Source organism: Brachyhypopomus gauderio, chromosome 3 (assembly GCF_052324685.1).
Source record: "Brachyhypopomus gauderio isolate BG-103 chromosome 3, BGAUD_0.2, whole genome shotgun sequence".
NCBI lineage: Eukaryota > Metazoa > Chordata > Actinopteri > Gymnotiformes > Hypopomidae > Brachyhypopomus > Brachyhypopomus gauderio.
The window spans coordinates 25,601,703-25,621,546 of NC_135213.1; the positions used below are offsets into that span (position 1 = coordinate 25,601,703).

A 19,844-nucleotide genomic window follows, 5' to 3' on the forward strand; every position below is an offset into this window, starting at 1 on the left:
TTTATAGAGACATTATGACTTGTTTTATTGCTGTCCTGTATGTATAGATAATATAAGCTGTCTGAGACTTGAGGCTCTGTAGGTGGCAGCAGTATGCCTTAATGTAATGTCAAGCAATTTGAAGCTGTGTTGGGGAAAGGCCAGGGAACCGCACTGTGAGGTAGGATGAGTGTGTTTTATTCCAGTCATATATTGATAGTCGCTATATATAGATACGTCGCAATATGCGTGTGCCTAGCTGAATAATGTTTGCGCTGCGTGTATGTAAATACATGAAGGTAGTTCACCAAGGACCATAGAATGTGTAGTGAACACTACCATTGCGTAACGAGGGACGTATATTCACAGCTTACACATTAGGATCTCTAAGAAAGCGCAAGTTAAAACATTCGGGTTGTCATGATTTTTGCAAAAAGGAAGTAGCGCTGGAGACCTGGACCTCCTTTCAGCTTCGATGTCAAAGCTTTTGCTTCGCCAGCATTCCGTATTTTACATTGGTAGTCTCTAGCTTTTTACGGCGCACAGAATCAATGTCTGTCCGACGGTTCTCGGGGGTATCCGGCATGGGTGGCGGCGCCGTGTCCCCTATAATGGGGACATCCGGGGCTAACGAGCCGAACAGGGAGTTGTTCGAGGCCTGTCGGAGCGGAGACCTGGACCGGGTGAAGAAGCTACTCAACGCGGAAAATGTAAACAGTAGAGACACCGCGGGGAGAAAATCGACCCCGCTTCATTTTGCCGCTGGTAAGTGGAAATCATTGCAACCAACGCCTTTAGACACACTGTCTATAAAAGAACAGTCCTTGAATAATTTTTTTAACAGCTGTGTAGAGAAAAAGGTGCTTCACTCCAAAATTATCTTATTGTAGGCTACAGCTTTTATCGTTAAATATTGAAAATGCAGCATTACAGATGTTTTCTCTCTTTAAGAAGTATATCGCTTTTGCTGAATATTGACATTAACGATCCTCTTTTATTCTGTTTTGTTTTATTTATAAATTCTTTCGTTTTTTGTTTTTTCTATATGATAGTCTGCTTGGTACTGGGATTGTTTATATATAATTCACTTATTTTAATCCTAATGCTGTTTATACAGCTTGGTGTACCTATTATGTTTCCGTTAATATCAATCATCGTAATAAAACAGCCTACATTTGCTTCTGTTATCTGATTGGCAATGGTACAGATTCCGTTTTCACAGATTATTCTTTTTATTAATTTATTTTCAATTCATTAATCAATCATATGTATTATGCTACTTTACATGTGTTTTCTTAAAAGTCTCCTGACTGGATGATTTGTTGATCTCTTTGGCATTAGAAGGACCATTGGGAGATTCTAACCCTAGTTAGGACTATGGCTGCTGTATTCTGAGCATCCAATTAATTAAAAGACTGTTACGGAAGTCCATTCCTGAACAGATAAAATAAGGACCAGGACATTCAATATATGAATTAACTACCCTGTCATTTCTTAGGTACTTAGGCCGGTAGGCTATGCATTGCCATTTATTGCTCTTGACCTGCGCGTCACAGGGTTCGGCCGTAAAGATGTGGTGGACTACCTCCTACAGCATGGGGCTAACGTGTACGCGCAGGATGATGGTGGTCTCATCTCTCTTCACAATGCCTGCTCCTTTGGTCATGCTGAAGTCGTGAGCCTGCTTCTTCTCCACGGAGCAGATGCCAACTCTCGAGACAACTGGAATTACACCCCTCTTCATGAGGCTGCTATTAAGGGCAAAATCGACGTCTGCATTGGTAAAACGCCACTCAGTAATTCTCGGTTCATATCATTAGTGATACGTAACTGCGTGGGCTCTACAGCAGTAAGAATCAGAGAACATATATAAGATATATCAAAACTAATGCTTGGAATATGACACTTGGTAAAAAAAAAAAAAAGTTAGCTAGCTAATACGTTAATCCTAGTAAGATGCTGGGTAGCATCTAGTGAATGTGTAATCTTTGTAATGGATGGTAGTTTGTTAGCGTTTTCGGGTGAAGTGCTTGTTCAAAGTTTGCGTCTGAGCGGAGACTAGTGGAATGGTGTTTCTTGCGGTCTAAGCTGATGCTCTGTGATGTGGCAGCATTGCTGCAGCATGGGGCTGAGCCAAGCATCCGTAACACAGACGGCAGGACGGCGCTGGACGTGGCCGAGCCCTCAACTAAGGCTGTGCTGACTGGTGAGCAGCCCTCTCTTCACCTTTACAACCTTTTGTACTGTTGATCACATAATGAGTTGGTCCTTATATCTTCTAATATCATCCACAAAGGCATCACTGTGCTTGATTTATTTTCTCGCACAATGCGCTCAACACCTAATCAAACTAACTGTGTTTCTCTTGTAGGGGAGTATAGAAAAGATGAACTTCTCGAGAGTGCAAGGTACCGTGACTTTGACTCAGTATGCCTTTCAAAACATTTCAGTGCTGGCCTGAGTGAGTTCAATGGGCTCAATTACCGGATCCACTCAGTTGCCTTCAGGAATAGCATTGGGCTTTTAGTACACTGTAAAGTAACTGACATGGGTTTGTGCTGCTGTAGGAGTGGAAATGATGAGAAGCTGATGAGCCTCCTCACTCCCTTAAACGTGAACTGTCACGCCAGTGATGGCAGGAAGGTAATTTAGACCCTCAAAGCAGACTGATTCTTCCACTATAAAACATCCTTCTGATTCCCTTCATTATAGACCTTTGTGTTCGTGCCCGAGATCCACATACAAATGTATATGCATTAAGAACCAAAGGATATTTTTGCTTTTGTTATTGCTGCTGGAAACAGAAAAAAGTGCTTTGCTGTTTTTTAACCATCGTCTCATTTTTGTATGAAGTGCTCCTTCAAAGCATGCATTTGAGAAGGGGAACTGCACCTGGCAGGGTGTTGGTAACTGTGGTGTCTGTCTGTTGTCTGGCTTCAGTCGACCCCTCTGCATCTGGCTGCAGGCTACAATCGGTTGAAGACAGTGCAGCTGTTATTACAGCACGGAGCTGACGTCCATGCTAAAGACAAAGGGTACGGCAGTGTTGGCTTCCCAGCCACTGCATGCCTCTATGTGCTACTCTGCTTGATGTAGCAAGCTAAGTGTTTTTCTCTTTTTTGTGGTTGTTTTTTTCTCAGTGACCTGGTGCCTCTCCATAATGCCTGCTCATATGGCCATTATGAAGTGACTGAATTGCTTGTGAAGGTAGGGGTTTTGTTTGTATTCATTTCCAGTGTCTTGTGTCAGTGTCTTGACAGTGTGCTTTGTTTGTGTACTCTTGGAACATCCTGTGATTGGTTAAGGTAGATTTTGAGTTTAATTACTTTTGCCTTGGGTTAGAGCAGGCAATGTTCTGGACCTGGTCTTTAAATGGGCCACCGGAACATTGGACATCACAGTCACCCCCCTTCACCTCTCAGACCATCACCTTCTATTCTTCTTCTTTCTCCCTCTCTGGCACTTCCACTCATACTACTCCATAAATTCTTCTTACTTACATCCAAGTCTAGGCTCCATCACTCCCTCAACACTTGCTGTTACTATCTTGTCTTCCCTTCCTCACCAGGAATGTTTCTTCTCTCTCTCTGGACACAGTAAACAATACTTTGTTCTTTACGCTCTCTTCATCAATCAATCTTCTGTCTCCTCCCTCCCCCAGTCTTATAGGATCTGTCCCATCCACCCCTGGGTAACAAAGTGCCCCCCATAGCCCCTAATAGATTCAGACCCCAGCTCATATCAGTACCTCCTTTCAAAGTTCTCATTAAAAGTAACAAAGTCAATATGGAACTATATCGAACAATTTGAGTCATCTGCATTGAACCCATGCAAGTTATTTTGTATTTCTAAATTTATTTTAGCTCTTTAGTATTCTTCTCTCCTTAACCCTCCCACATTCCCCCTCCCCATCCTCCGTCCTCTCTTATTCCTGAGGATTTTGTCAACTTCTTTGAGGATTAGATTACAGCAGTCCATCAGTCCATTTCCTCTGTTCACACTCTTCCGACCAGTATCTCCAACCCAACTCCCTGGCTCCTTTGTCCCTCAGACAAGATCCATCAGTTCCTGACTTCCAGCAATCCAATTCCTTCCACTCTGTTCCAGAACATTTCAAGAGATTTTTTCTTCCATTTATTTTGCCCATCCTCAACTCCTTAGTATCCGGACATGTACCTACTTTGTTCAAGACAGCAAGGGTGGTACCAACCTTGAAAAGGCAACACTTGACAGCTAGACATAAGCGACTACATCAAACATCAAAAACTCTGGAATGAGGAGTCTATGAACAATTATGACTTTTCCTCACCCAGAACCAACTCCATCAGTCTGACTTCAAATGGGCACACTCAACAGAAATGGCCCTCAAAGCAATAAGAAGCTTCATCAGTTTTAATTCTTATGGATCTTTCTGCAGCCTTTGACATGGTCAACCACAACATCTTCCTCTCTGTTCTTTCTAGCCACTGCGTGACTGGCTGTGCTTGGAATTGGTTCCAGTCATATTTGGAAGACAAGTAACATTGGATCTGCATCCAATCCATGTAAATTCCACTGCAGTCCCCCAAGGCTCAGTCCTAGGCCCTCTTCTCTTCTCTTTGTATAGTCATTCCCTTTGTGATATTATTTCTTCTCATTATTTCTCCTATCATTTGTAGGCTAATGACACCCAAACAATTTTTTCTTTTCCAAATTCTGACATATTTCAGGAGCTATAGTGGATATTGCTTCATGGATTACCTCTCACCATTTAAGCTCAACCCTAAAACAACTGAGTTTCTATACATTCCAGGAACCCCAAACCCACACAACAACCTCACTGTTTCTTTCAAGAACACATTGTTAACACCATCGAAGCCTGGGTGTAACTTTGGACAACCGGTTGTCCATACAGATAATACTACCCCTTATTTCACAGGAAGCTACTCAGGTGCTTGTGCTGTCTCTCGTCATCTCAAAGCTGGACTACTCCCGACCTGCGGATCTTCCTCTACAGGTCATCAGACCTCTACAGCTGATTCACAATGTTGTAGAATGACTGGCCTTCAATCTCCCCAAGTTCACACGTCCTCTGCATTGGGTCAAAGCCCATTCTGTCGACAAGCACTCAGAGTCTCAAGTATGGCTCGACTTGAAACACCATGCTTTAAGTCTCACGGAAGACAAACTTCAAGACTATTCTCATTCCTGGCTCTGAAATGGTAGAACAATCTTCCACTAGCTGTTTGTACTGCAGTCTCTTGTCGTCTTCAGACGTAGACTAAAGACTCTCCTGTTTGTTGAGTACGTAAATGAGCACTAACACCACAGATAACACTTGTTGTTCTTGTACTTTACATTATATGTTTTTTATGTCTATGATTATTTATTCTAGGTATCAGTTTTGATTCCTGTTGATTATTTGCAGTACTAGGTAATGGCATTGATTCCTGTAGTTTATTAGTAGTCTGGCTCAAGGGTATCTTGAATTCTGACCTATATATTCTACTATCTAGGATGCATTCTGTGAACAGATGCAAAGCACTTTGGATGTCGCTCTTGATAAGCGCATCTGCAAAATGTTCTAAATGTAAATGTAAATGTTTAAAGAGGTAATAACTGAATTCAACGATGTAAAATTTATAGTATTCATTGGTATTTTTGGGTCTGCTATAACTCAGTAATTTTCCTATGAACAACACTCCATGTGAACAAACAAGTATTCCAGTCTTTCTAGTTGCCTGTTATATGTGGAGTTACTGTCAGGCCCATACATGGCCATACTCATTTGTTCATGTGCGTTCTTTGTCCAGCACGGAGCCTGCGTGAACGCCATGGACCTGTGGCAGTTCACCCCACTACACGAGGCCGCATCTAAGAACCGCATGGAAGTCTGCTCCCTCCTACTGAGTTACGGAGCAGACCCCACCCTGTTGAACTGCCACAACAAGAGCGCTGTGGACCTGGCCCCCACTGTCCTGCTGAAAGAACGTCTGGCCTGTAAGACCACGGCACACGGTGAAGGAAATGTTTCACCAAACATCACTAATAATGAACAATAGCAAATTGGTAGTATTTGTGTGACATCATACTTACTGGTTCTAACTTTTTTTAAATTCTTTGCGATCATATTTTGGCTTTTGTTTTTTCATTTGCACGAGATGCTTGAGTTATGTATGATCAATGACTTAAAACCCACATCAGGGAATATTGTAGCCTTTCAGAATGAAAAAGACCTTTTTGACTGTGAAAATGCTTCTTCCAGATGAATTTCGAGGACATGCATTGCTTCAGGCAGCCCGTGAGGCAGACCCCATCCATGTTAAAAAGCACCTCTCTCTGGAGACCATCCATTTCAAACACCCTCAGACCCATGAGACAGCCCTGGTACAAGCTCTAGAAAACTGAATATGAATACGAAAGGCATTTTTTAAAAGACGTGTTTTGATGACGGTTTGTTTTTGTTTATCCTTGATTCTCACAGCACTGCGCCTCTACATCACCCTATCCCAAGAGGAAGCAAGTGTGTGAGATTCTGCTGAGGAAAGGAGCCAACGTGAATGAGAAGACAAAAGAGTGAGCTACAGACTTGGCTTTAGTGTCATGAGCCACTGCACACATTGTGCACACACAAGGAAGCCAGAAGCTGGAATTGATGTTCTGCGAAGCAACTTAAAAAAAATTTAATTAAATGAAGAACATGTACTTTCAAAAAGAGAGAATCATAATCCTGTCTAAAGTACCTACTTCCTGTTTCGTCACAGTCTCATGACACCCCTGCACCTTGCTGCTGAGAGGTCCCACAATGATGTCATCGGGGTGCTCGTGAAGCATGAGGCCAAAGTAAGCTCTTCGCGCTCACGAGTGCTTCCCCATCCACCTCACTTGGCCGCCCAGGCAGGAGGTAGAGAGGGTGAGCCCTCCTTTCTGCACTGAGACAAAGTTTCTGCTGTTCTCTGGGTGCAGGTGAATGCCGTGGACAGCCATGGGCAGACACCACTGCACCGCGCCACCCAGCGGGGACACCTGCAGAGCTGCCGCCTGCTCCGGGGCGCTGGTGGGGACCCACTCATCACCTCACTGCAGGGCCTGCAGGGTGAGCGTGCTGCCCCATGGACTGCACACACACACACACACACACACACAAACATACACATATATAAACACACACACACACACAAACACATACACGTACACAAACACACACTTGCTATGAAGAGCAGACCTGTGGAGTTCTGCTGAAGTTATGTGACCTTAATATTGGACAAATGTCAAATGTAGAGAACTAGGAAACAAATAAAAGGAAAGAAAATGTAACTAAAATACAAAATTGGTAAATGTATGCTAAATGAAAAAATAATATTGTTGCTATAGTTATATTTATCTGTTCTATACTAGAAGGAGTACTAACGGGGAACTTGGAAACTGAGAGGCAGCTTCTGGAGGCATCCAAGTCAGGAGACCTAGAGACTGTAAAGGTGATTGTGTATGGTCAGGAGGAAATGTATGGCTGACATGATTGACTGGTTAATGGTTAAGACAGGAAGTGATGCATTTTGTATGCAAATGTGCTGTGAATATATGAAAGTTCTTTGTGTGTAGAAGCTCTGCACTCTCCAGAATGTGAACTGCAGGGACATAGAAGGCCGGCAGTCCACCCCACTCCACTTTGCAGCTGGCTACAACCGTGTGGGCGTGGTGGAGTACCTGCTCCAGCATGGAGCTGATGTGCATGCTAAAGACAAAGGGTAGGAGCTCCATTTGTTCTCACCCTCTAAGCAAACACACACACACACACAGACACACACACACAAGTCAATATATATAGCGCTTTTTACAACATAACTTGTCACAAAGCAGCCTTACATGCACATGGATCCAGATCCCTAGTGAGCAAGCCAGGGGTGACCGTTGCAAGGAAAAACGCCATAGGTGGAGATTAGGAACAAACCTTTGGAGGACCAAGACTCAAATGGGTCTGATAGCTAAAGTAAATGTCTCAGCTTGGCAGAATTACGTATATGGAAATATTTAGCCTTAGTGAAATTACGCATGTGTGTGTGTCAAATGAAAGATCAGAATCAATAGTGACACCTATGCTTTTTGTGGTAGATTTATGTATTACTTAAAAACCATCTAGGGTAAATGGAATATTAGACCCAACTGCTTCTTGCAGCTTTGGGTCTAAGAAACAACACTTATTGGAATTTAGAAGAAACACACATACCTGTTCCTATCTTTCCTCTTACCTGTTTTTAGCCAGCAAGATAAACAAAGAAGAAAATTATTTATAAGGGGTCTGCCTATTTGTTGTGCCTTTTCTGCAGAGGCCTAGTCCCTCTGCATAACGCCTGCTCTTATGGCCACTACGAAGTGGCCGAGCTTCTGGTTATCCATGGTGCAGTGATCAATGTTGCTGACCTGTGGAAGTTCACGCCACTCCACGAGGCAGCCGCCAAAGGCAAATATGAGATCTGCAAGCTGTTGCTTCAGGTACAAGCTGCTCGACTCCTCCCACCTCGCTCCAAAATCAAAGTCGCCCTCGTAACGTCTTCGGTTTGAACATTTCAGCAAAATGCTCGTGTTGATGTGTTCCCAGCATGGCGCAGACCCCACAAAAAAGAACCGTGACGGCAACACTCCTCTCGACCTGGTCAAGGAGAGGGACACGGACGTCCAGGACCTACTGAGGGGTGACGCTGCGCTGCTGGACGCTGCCAAGAACGGTTGCCTCTCCCGCGTCATGAAGCTGTGCAGCCCACGCAACGTGACCTGCAGGGACACGCAGGGGCGCCACTCCACGCCGCTGCACCTGGCGGGTGAGCTCACGTGACACTTGGTTAGCCCAGCCAAAATAGCCCACGCACGCTCTTTCATCTCATGCTCTTTTTACATGATTATATATTGGTATTACATTTTTTTGCAGCTGCTAAAACCCAAAAAGTGGTCCTTATAGCAGAATTTTTGAAAACATTAACCCATATAGCCTATCTACTCATCTGGTGCACTAAACCTTAGGCACATTCTCTGCCTTACAATAATTTAGAAACTCTTAAACACGCTTTTTGCAAAGTATTAAACATAGTTCTTTACATAAGACACGATATTCAAAACTGAAAACTATGTGTTTCTTTTGGAAACATTGCCATGCAACTGCTACACCCACCTACCAAAATCCATACCCAGTTCTCACAGGTTACAACACTTCAAGCTAATTTTTACAAATCTTTAGACATCAAAGCCTAATCCCTATAAAGAGGCCATAAGTTGCAAATCTTGGTTTGCACATCAGTGGAGTCCAATACTGCATAGAGATGATGACGAAGAGGATGAGAATTAGGAAGAGGATGAGCAACCATAATGGATGAGATCAGAGCCACTCTGGTTAACCATGTGGTCAACCATGCGTTGCGTTTTCTAGAGATAAAGGGTTCAACCTAATCTACACTACTGTAAGCTACACTGTAGCATCATCCAGACATTTCAAAATGAGAATAAATAAGTAGACCTATCCTCTATACATACTACATCATGTTTTTGTACTACTAGACTATCCCTTGCTGGGGGATGAAGACTATCCACTGTCCATTCAGTGAAACTATCCGGACTGGGTCAGTGACGGTGTGAAACAACTGTGCTATGAATTTGCACAAGCATGTTCTGCTATCCACTCACTGATACTGTAGTCTAGTGTCCGGTGCCGCACAGCATTGACAACATTGTGCCTATTTTATACTGTTATACAATACTGTAATGAACATCATAGGACACAGTGCCATTGTCAGAGTCCCTGGCAGCATCACATAATGTGTGCAGCCATTTGCCAGAATGATGATGTTCATCATCATGCCACTCTTGGTCAACACTGCACATCATCACCTTCCTCAACACAGAGCAGAGATTTATTTATGTAAAAACATTTATTGTTGTTCTTTATGAAGACTCTACTGAGACTGTCTTGACCTAGAAAGCAGTGCCTTATGACTGTTGTGTTGCTGTGTGTCAGCGGGCTATAATAACCTGGAGGTGGCAGAGTACTTACTGCAGCATGGAGCAGAGGTGAATTCGCAGGACAAAGGGGGTCTCATTCCATTACACAATGCTGCTTCATACGGGGTGAGTGTCTGTTCACACATTAACACGAGTCTCACACCGGCAACTCGCATGGTACAGGCACTAGCTATACAAACACCTAGAAATTCATTTTTTCATAGAAAACCTTTTTTAATCTTTATTATGAGGCCAGGTTTATACATTCAAATATTTTGTTTTAACTAATTGCATCTTTAATTCAGAGTAACAAAGGCTGAATAACGATATTTGTTGATGAGTAACATGTTCCTGTTGGAAAACAGGCTCCATGTTATAGAGAGTTTTAAGAACACAAGAGGCTGGTTGGTCTGAAGTCCACTCCAACTCAAGGGCCTAACATCTGTACCTAAAAGATCTGTAGGAAAAGTATCTGTACATAGATGTTTGGTGTTCATGAAAACACTGCAGGCTTGTCTGGCATTTCTGAGCACAGGACATGAATCTGAGTTTTCTTGATGAAGCCCATATTGTAACGGCGGCGGGTAGGAGCAAGGACGAGACACAGATCCTGCTTTACAGCCAACGTCACTGCTTTATTTAATACGGGACGACAGTAACACACACACGACGTGCACACTAAAGACAACGACAAGCACACGACACTGCGCAAACGCACATTAAATAGACAAACTACATGAGCCCCGAGTGATTACGAGACGGGCCACAGGTGGGACGAATGAACACACGCAGACACAACCACACCCACGAGGAGCCACAGACGCAGACGGCAAGACGCAGACGACGTAGACACACGCCCACAGGGAGGGGTCCGGAGCTGTTCCGTGACACATATAGATTCCCTAAGGCAGCATAGAATAAATATAATAGTGAAACAATGGAATATCAAAGCTGAGCATACTGTATTATTACATACACAGAACCTGTGCACTGTAAACATGTTTTCATCTTTTTGTCATATGATAGATCTTTTAGCTAAAAATGTGGAAACTAATATCTAATATTGCAATACTAGACCCCTGTTTACACCTGATCGTTTATGCATCTTGAATATTAAATCTGGATAGAGGTTGTCCACATAAGATACAGGTGTAAATGCAGTCGAGACACATTTAAATTAGATTCCCTCAAACCATTTCAGGAGATGCCAAATGTTATTGTAGTGTAAATGCTTCCATCTCTCCAAGCTACATTGAACAACATGTATGAATGTAACATTGCCTGTTACCCATGAGCACGGGGAGGTGCCTGGCATGACCCACCAGTCTCCATCCTCACAGCCAGCCTGATCTCTGCACCACTGTGGCATTTGCTCAAGCTGCAACAAGCATCTCTGCTTTATTATACCTCATTAACATCCAGGCTTGGTGCATTCTTCTGTTATAGGAACAGCACAACACCATGCAAAATGTAGAGTTTCGAGGCAACTGGATTACAAAGTGACTACCTGGACACTTTTGAAAACACTCTCAATCCACAAAGTAGGCTCGCTAAACAAACCGGTTTTAAAAAGATCCAAGATTTTACATTGTGCTGCATTTGGTATCACGATTTTCTTGAAAATCTCAGTACTTATCTAGCACTATTCACACTTCAGGTATTCTCAAACAAATCAGTGGGTCGTGTGGGTTCTGTCCATCTGTGTTTGCAATAAGCTGACGAGAGGGAAAGGACCGCCAGGCCTGAGGCCGCCATACACATGCATGCTTTATAAATCCACAATCCTGCACAAGGGACAGGAACTAGAATGCGAGAGCAAGCCGTGTGTCTCCTTGGCAGCACGTGGACGTGGCCGCGTTGCTCATCAGGTACAACGCGTGTGTCAACGCTGCGGACAAGTGGGCTTTCACCCCGCTGCACGAGGCTGCACAGAAGGGCAGGACGCAGTTGTGCGCCCTGCTGCTGGCGCACGGCGCTGACCCCGCACTCCGCAACCAGGAAGGCCAGTCACCGCTGGACCTCGTCACGGTACCCCCAGCAGATGCCTCCTCTCCCTCTGTTTCAGTTTCCCAGTAGGGGCGGGTGTCATCATGCCTCCTGACAACACTCCCAGTTGGCTGCCTCATTCATTACTGCCTCCTGATTCAATTTCACCTTAAAGGTGCAATGAGCTACACAGCTTAAAGTTGCTAAAGTCATTTTAAACATGTGCCGTATTATTACTGGCTCCTTGCTGGACACTTGGCTGCTCGCAACAGTAATAACCATTGTAGACCAAATGTCGTAGAAAAGAAAGCACGTATTCAAAATTTCATGTATACTTATTGCACCTTTAAGATTCGGTATTTTGCATGGGTTCCTCATATGAAGATCTGAAGATTGCTACCTGAGAGCATGTTGCATTATGCCCTGAAACATGACTGGATAAAATTCTTTGAAAGGTCTACAATATCTGGACTGGGTGGATACATGTGAATAAGCTGGCGCTCATGCTTTGTGTAGTGTCTCATTTACTCATTAATGTGTCTCATCATCTCAGTGTACCTGTGCTCACTGTCCTTAGAGTCCTCAGAGTCACATGACATTGCTCATTTCTGCAGATAAAATCAGTGGATATATATTGGTCCCAGTGAACCTCGGTTGAACCATGGCGTTTTGTTTTAAAAATGTAGCACATGTAATGTAGCTGCATTGAGCTCACCCTCTTCATCTCGTTGCTGTGTTACCTCACTAGGCTGATGATGTCCGTGCCTTGCTGACTGCAGCCACGCCCCCATCTGTGCTACCAACGTGTTACAAACCGCAGGTCATCGGCGTATCATCCTCCAGTGGTGTGGTGTCTTCTGCCCTCTCCTCCAGCTCCATGGTCCACTCATCCACTTCCACCTTGGACACACTTGGAGAGGCTGGGGCCTTCCCTGAGCTTCTCGGACCTTCAGGGGCTGAGGGTGCCGTAGGGGTGGAAAACACTGACGAGGGTATGTCTGGCTTGTTGTAACTCTAATTGGTTTGGTTCATCCTGGTGCTTTGCCTTAAACACTTATACTTATTGTGCCATTTTAAAAGTGTTTCAAATGGCTTCTCTTTTCAAGGAATGGGTGTTGACCTGAGTATTAGTCAGTTCCTTCATAAACTTGGTCTGGAACATCTTCTGGAGATCTTTGACAGGGAACAGGTGCTCAAACCTTCTGCTTTTCTCATTATCACAGCTTAAAACCATGCAAAGAACTTCTGTTTCGATAACCTGAGTTGAATCTAGAGACAGTTTATCGTAAAAGGATTATCAGGGTTCGGTTACCAAAAACCCTGGAAAACAGGAAAAAACAAATGGCACAGAGCATGTTCACAGTGAAATTTGTTGTCCAGCATAAGAATAATTCCAAACTTGGATGTATTTGTGTGTGCATCTGCATATATGTAGTATATTCTATTTCTCTTCTGTCTGGTGTGACTTTGTGGCCATATTTAAAGATAACTCTTGATGTCCTTGTGGAAATGGGGCACAAAGAGCTGAAGGAGATTGGCATCAACGCATATGGTCACAGGCACAAGATTATCAAAGGGTTAGAGAGGCTGCTTAGTGGACCTCAGAGTAAGTGCTCCTCCTCATCCTGGGCTTCCACTGTTGAGTGCTCACAAAAAAAACATTATAGTAAAGTTTGCACACACTTTTAATTACTTTGTGCATACATCCCTGTAAGAATTCACATTAACTTCAGACCTCATGGTTTGCCTCAGAAATGGAAGTTTTATTAATACAATATTATTTGAATTTGTACTGATTTATTCTTTAATTGAACATTCTTGTCTGTTGTTCGATTTAGGTTTGAACCCCTACTTAACTTTGAACACAACTAACAGTGGAACTATATTAATTGATTTGGCCCCAGATGACAAGGAATTTCAGTCCATTGAAGAGGAGGTATGGTTGTTTTTGTTGTTGTTGTTGTTGTGTGTGTGTGTGTGTGTGTGTGTGTGTGTGTGTGTGTGTGTGTGTGTGTGTGTGTGTGTGTATGTGGTTGGTTTGGAGTTTTTTCCCTTTCAATGCGTGAATATACCAGTTGATCCCGTTTGCATGTTCAGGTTATGACTTGGTAATTTTCATGAAACAGAAAGTCTGATGTAAGCAATAATTGGTAGTACCAAGAGAAAAGACTATACACTTCCTAATGTATCTTTCCTTTCTGACTGTCTGACGTTGTAGTGCTTTGTCAAGTCAAGAGAACTTTATTGTCAAAAATCTATGTAACAAGGTTAACACAGAAGTTTGAAATTGCGTTTGGCCAGTTCCAATGTGCAGTTTAGCAAACATATATTGATAATCACTCACTAACTCACTTACACACACACATACACACACAAGCAGTGCAAATTAACATACTGTTACAGAATATTAACATAGTAATACACACACACACACACACACATACACACACACACACACACACACACACACACAGTGTGCAGTAAAAAAACAAAGGCTAGACACACACACACACACACACACACACACACACACACAGTATGCAGTAAAAGGGCTAAAATACTAGACAATAGGTAGGTATACATACATACACATAGCAGCAGAAAGGACAGTCAGATACAAACATGTGTATTGTCTGTAAACAGATGCAGAGTACAATAAGAGAACACAGAGATGGTGGCCATGCTGGGGGAATATTCAACAGATATAACATTGTGAAGGTAAAATTGTATCTATTGTTTACGAGATGAAGATAAAGCTTCACTTACATGTAAAAGGCTTATGATTGCCTTATCTAGTACCTACACTAAATACATCTAGTACCTATAACAAAATAGATCTAGTACCTATGCCAAATACATCTTTGCTGCACTTCTTTGTAGATCAAGAAGGTGTGTAATAAGAAGCTATGGGAGAGATATGCCCACCGCAGGATGGAGGTGTGTGAGGAGAATCATGACCATCCAAACGAGCGCATGCTGTTCCATGGTGGGTGATTTCACCATACCTGTTACCTAGCGACTGTTTCCAGGGCCTGGTTCTGAGCATCTAGACATGGCCTGTGCCTTTTTGCTTAGGATCACCGTTTGTCAATGCCATCATCCACAAAGGCTTCGATGAGAGGCACGCCTATATTGGAGGAATGTTCGGGGCTGGAATCTACTTTGCTGAGAACTCCTCCAAGAGCAACCAGTATGTGTATGGCATAGGAGGAGGTACTGGGTGTCCTCTTCACAAGGACAGGTCGTGCTACGTGTGCCAGAGGTGAGATGGTTCTCCATATTTAGTTTTGTGCGTTAGAATGAGCCAAGTCACACCTACACTGACCTGCTTGTTTAACAAAATGAAAAAGGAACACTGTGTACCATGTTGGTTTCAGCCATTTGTTTTTCTTCTTGTGGTAGGATATGTACTGTAGATCTTGTAGTAGATGTAGATATGGTAGTGTGTTGAGTGCATACCTCCTCGCTGTCATCAGACACTTGCTCTTCTGCCGTGTGACTCTGGGAAAGTCCTTCCTCCAGTTCAGCGCCATGAAAATGGCCCATTCCCCACCGGGACACCATTCAGTGTCCGGGAGGCCGAGTGTCAATGGTCTCGCTCTGGCTGAGTTTGTCATTTACAGAGGAGAGCAGGTACTGTATTCCTCCTTCTCTTCTTTGCACTGTTAGTATTCACCCCACTTTAGGAGCAGGTTACTAGAGCAATCTAGCTCTCGGCTACATTCTGTTTAAATTATTGTTTTGGTTGGGACTATGGTTAACTTGGGTCCAGAAAGTTGGCCCTGGCATATTGGTAGCTTATTGATCTAGTTTTAGTAGCTAGGTGGTCTAGTTTTCTCACTTGACACTGCTTATTCATGAGTGACACTGAACGTAATTTTTTAAGTTATTATTTGTGGAATTGATTTAACTTGTGTAAACTGGTCTTCGTACACTCATAGAATATATCCTATTCTTGACCAACAAAGCAAGACATATATGTTAAGATTAAAGTTTGGCTTGTTTCTCTTCTCACATTATCATAATTTTATTGATCTTTCCAGGCTTATCCAGAGTACCTGATCACCTATCAGATCATCAGGCCAGATGGCAGTACTGATTAAGGCCTTATCTCTTCATTTCCTGTGTGGAATGTTTTGCCTACTGCATGCACATGTTATTCATACACTGTGTAATATGGGTTTGTCTCACCTTTCTTAACCTCTAAGAGTTCCACAATATGTACAACTTTACAGTGTTAAACATTTTCTCAGATTGTGCACTGAAAAACCTGTCCTTTCGTAATAGCCGAGTTAGAAAAGGTACTAACATTTGATAACACTGTAAACAACAGATTTCAAGTGTCGATTCAAGTATAATGAAGGTGGCTTATTTATTTTATGAAGACTATTTTTTGTACTAGCATGTTTATTTATTGACCTTTGTATTATAAGAGTGCTTGGAAGATGAATTATTATATACACTCACCGGCCACCTTATTACGTACACCTTGTACACCTAGTACTGGGTTGGACCCCTTTTGCCTTCAGAACTGCCTTAATCCTTCATTGCATAGATTCAACAAGGTACTGGAAACATTCCTCAGACAGTCTGGTCCAAATTGACATGATAGCATCACGCAGTTGCTACAGATTCGATGGCTGCACATCCATGATGCGAATCACCTATTCCACCACATCCCAAAGGTGCTCTATTGGATTGACATCTGGTGACTGTGGAGGCCATTCGAATACAGTGAACACTTTGTTATGTTCAAGAAACCAGGCTTAGATGATTTGCGCTTTAAGACATGGCGCGTTATCCTGCTGGAAGTAGCCATCAGAAGATGGGTACATTGTGGTCATAAAGGGATGGACATGGTCAGCAACAATACTCAGGTAGGCTGTGGCGTTGACAGAATGCTCAATTGGGACTAATGGACCCAAAGTGTGCCAGGAAAATATCCCCTACACCATTGCACCACCTGAACCATTGATACAAGGCAGGATGGATCCATGCTTTCATGTTGTTGATGCCTAATTCTGACCCTACCATCCGAATGTCGCTGCAGAAGTCAAGACTCATCAGACCAGGCAACGTTTTTCCAATATTTTATTGTTCAATTTTGGTGAGCCTGTGTAATTGTAGCCTGAGTTTCCTGTTCTTAGCTGACAGGAGTGGCACCCGCCCACCTTAAGGTTCGACGTGTTGTGCGTTCCGAGATGCTCATCTGCATGCCTCAGATGTAACGACTGGTTATTTGAGTTACTGTTGCCATTCTATCAGCTCAAACCAGTCTGGCCATTCTCCTCTGACCTCTGGCATCAACAAGGCATTTGCAACAAGGCATATTTTCTCTTTTTTGGACCATTCTCTGTGAACCTTAAAGATGGTTGTGCATGAAAATCCCAGTAGTAGCAGTTTCTGAAATACTCAGACCAGCCCGTCTGGCACCAACAACCATGCCACATTCAAAGTCACATAAATCACCTTTCTTCCCCCATTCTGATGCTCGGTTTGAACTGCAGCAGATCGTCCTGGTCATGTCTACATGCCTAAATGCATTGAGTTGTTGCCATGTGATTGGCTGATTTGACATTTGCGTCAATGAGCAGTTGGAGGGGCGTACCGAATAAAGTGGCCAGTGAGTGTATGTATGCCATTTTCTTCCAATTTCCCAGTTGTAATATAGAGATCCTTTTGGAAGTAAACAGATAAGTCCCATCGCTAAAGCCTGAAAATAACTAAGTAATCAACATTGTGGCATGCCACATGTTATTGACACCGCATCTCCAGTGGTGTTACTGTCCATGTGAAATTGTTAACTGGATTTCCTATACATTTAAATTATTAAAAAGAAAATTTGAAAATCCCTCAGAAACAGGAATCCAACAGAGAGATTGCAAAGTTATGCTGATAAACTGACGAGCAACAGGGAACAGAATTTTCATGAAATGATGTCCTGAAAATGGTTCAGCAGTAGCTGAGTTAATAGTTACAAATGACATGACAAGCATTGCTGTGGTTCTGTCATGTCTCTGGTGCACTTGTTCGTTTGTGCATGGTTGTCCTAAGAGTGTCATACTGGTGCGTGATTTGCTTTGTGCTACTTCAGTGTTCCACTGCTGAATCGATGAAGGTCTGGTGTCTTCTGCGTACTGCAGGGAATAAATAAAGATTTTATTTGAGTAAAGCCTGTTCTTTACAATTGTATAAAAACACAAATGCATACTTTCTATTAGCAGTCTTCCAAAGTGTTCATCAATGGTCAGTCTTTGCACCACAGCACTAGTTTTGATGGAACCTTTCTGGGTACAGGTCATTTCAACCCAGCATTGTCACTGAGTGTTCCCACAACACTGCTGTACTTCAACTGCAAAAGCAACTAACATGTTATCGTCAGTACTGTGCTGTGAAGGAATGTGAGAAAAATACACTGGTGAACAGGGATATGTGGCTGTAAAACTAAAAAGATGGGTGAGTGTAGGTACAGCATAGACATAAGGAGGTTATATTCAAAAGAGGGCGCTGTGTGAAGGAAGATCTGAATAGGTAACAGAGTTGCCAGTACATAAAGAAAATTGGCCCATCAGGAGGAATAATTATTTAACTGGCCCACAAACTACTGGGAAAAGGTTACATTAGAGAAGGTTAAATCAGAGGCAAGCAACTGCATGGTGCTCCAGTCCAGTGGGAACCAAACTACAGTAGTGGTAATGCACAAAGTTTATAGTTACTGTGCTGTACCATTACAGTACCCTCCCCTGAAAACATGGGTCGTGACACGCCCCTTGAAGGCAGGCACAGCTCTCCCCAGGCTCATAGTACAGCAGAGCCAGGGGGCCTAAAGGAGAACACCTTACCCTCCCAGGGTTAGCATGGTTAGAGTCAACAATAAGTTGGAGGTACATCAGTGATCCTAGGGACAGGGGCAGCGGCGATCAAAACACTAGCAGGTCTGGGGGACAGTCTAGCAAGCGGCAACCAATCCTGCCAGCAGCCTCCCCCTAGACATGAAGCTTGTTGTCATATTAACATGTGCACTCATGAGTGGTACTTCGCACAACACACTCAAATCTGTAAATGAAATTAATTCAGTCGAATTGGAGAAAATATTTGTTAACTGGAGTAAACTAGAGTAAAACTGAAGTAACGGGGCCCTTGAATTTATGCCTAGGGCCCAGGGGCGGACTGGCATACATTACTACCGAGAATTTCCCCGGTGGGCCGATGGGTTAGTAGGCCGGTGGCCGGCGGTGGTTTAACTCGGCCCGTGGAGGAGCCACTGCCGCGCACTGCGGCCCGTAGTCACGCTGCTGTTTAACGGTGTTATTACCTCCCCCGCTCCATTCAGACTAACCTGGGGTGAGTTTCCCGAAATGTTCTTAGCGCTAAGTACTTGTTAACCTCATACGTTTCATACGAGGTTACGAAGTACTTAGCGCTACGAACGTTTCGGGAAACCCACCCCTGCTCAGCGCGGCCGCGGACTGCGCCTGTAAACACATGAACGAGTTGGACCGGGCCGCGGACTGGGCCAGCTGATGCGGGCTGACGGTATGCAGCGGAGATCAGGAAAAAAAACAACTTGTCCCAGAAAATCCGGGCCGGACTACGAAAACATACAGCAGTTTAAATTGTAGATGTACTGCTGTCGCCTCTGCAACGTCTAAGGCACCATCTGTTTAGATCTGCTTTTAGTTAAGAAACTCTAGTCTATTATTTTATAATTTGTCACTTTATTTAATTATTTCTTTTAATCTTTAATTTTAATATTTTATTTTTATCTTCTTATATTTACTTATCTTAATTAGTTTTACTTACTTTACTTTTTTATTATATTGTATACTTTACTTTTTTACATTTTATGTTATTTTACTTTAATTTCTTCTAACATTTTCTTTTTGTCTTCTCCTTTTTATGTTTCTTTT

At 43.1% G+C, this 19,844-nt stretch overlaps 1 protein-coding gene across 5 annotated transcripts; it reads left to right on the forward strand.

The window, feature by feature from the left end:
- Window positions 1-81: 81 nt before the first annotated feature.
- Window positions 82-19,622, forward strand: LOC143510858 (poly [ADP-ribose] polymerase tankyrase-2-like). Of its 5 annotated transcripts, none has more exons than XM_077000677.1 (27): window positions 82-744; window positions 1,536-1,760; window positions 2,090-2,185; window positions 2,351-2,387; window positions 2,547-2,622; window positions 2,920-3,014; window positions 3,120-3,186; window positions 5,772-5,976; window positions 6,224-6,345; window positions 6,443-6,534; window positions 6,723-6,801; window positions 6,925-7,054; window positions 7,357-7,436; window positions 7,561-7,706; window positions 8,286-8,451; window positions 8,558-8,777; window positions 9,965-10,074; window positions 11,788-11,976; window positions 12,683-12,926; window positions 13,041-13,123; window positions 13,420-13,540; window positions 13,773-13,870; window positions 14,578-14,652; window positions 14,815-14,920; window positions 15,010-15,196; window positions 15,411-15,567; window positions 15,978-19,622. In XM_077000677.1, the coding sequence occupies exons 1-27, from the start codon at window positions 531-533 to the stop codon at window positions 16,035-16,037; spliced, it is 3,480 nt and encodes a 1,159-aa protein (XP_076856792.1). In that variant the 5' UTR covers window positions 82-530; the 3' UTR covers window positions 16,038-19,622. The 5 variants fall into 5 exon arrangements, with proteins under 5 accessions (XP_076856792.1, XP_076856794.1, XP_076856793.1 ...); XM_077000679.1 differs by having other exon boundaries at window positions 7,564-7,706; XM_077000678.1 differs by having other exon boundaries at window positions 7,360-7,436.
- Window positions 19,623-19,844: the final 222 nt, after the last annotated feature.

Excerpts from the sequence above, each read along its gene's own strand:
- LOC143510858 (XM_077000677.1), top strand. The coding sequence starts at position 531 with ATGTCTGTCCGACGGTTCTCGGGGGTATCCGGCATGGGTGGCGGCGCC. Across the intron at positions 8,452-8,557 it reads TCTGCAAGCTGTTGCTTCAG|CATGGCGCAGACCCCACAAA; the intron begins GTACAAGCTGCT and ends ATGTGTTCCCAG. Across the intron at positions 10,075-11,787 it reads ACAATGCTGCTTCATACGGG|CACGTGGACGTGGCCGCGTT; the intron begins GTGAGTGTCTGT and ends TCTCCTTGGCAG.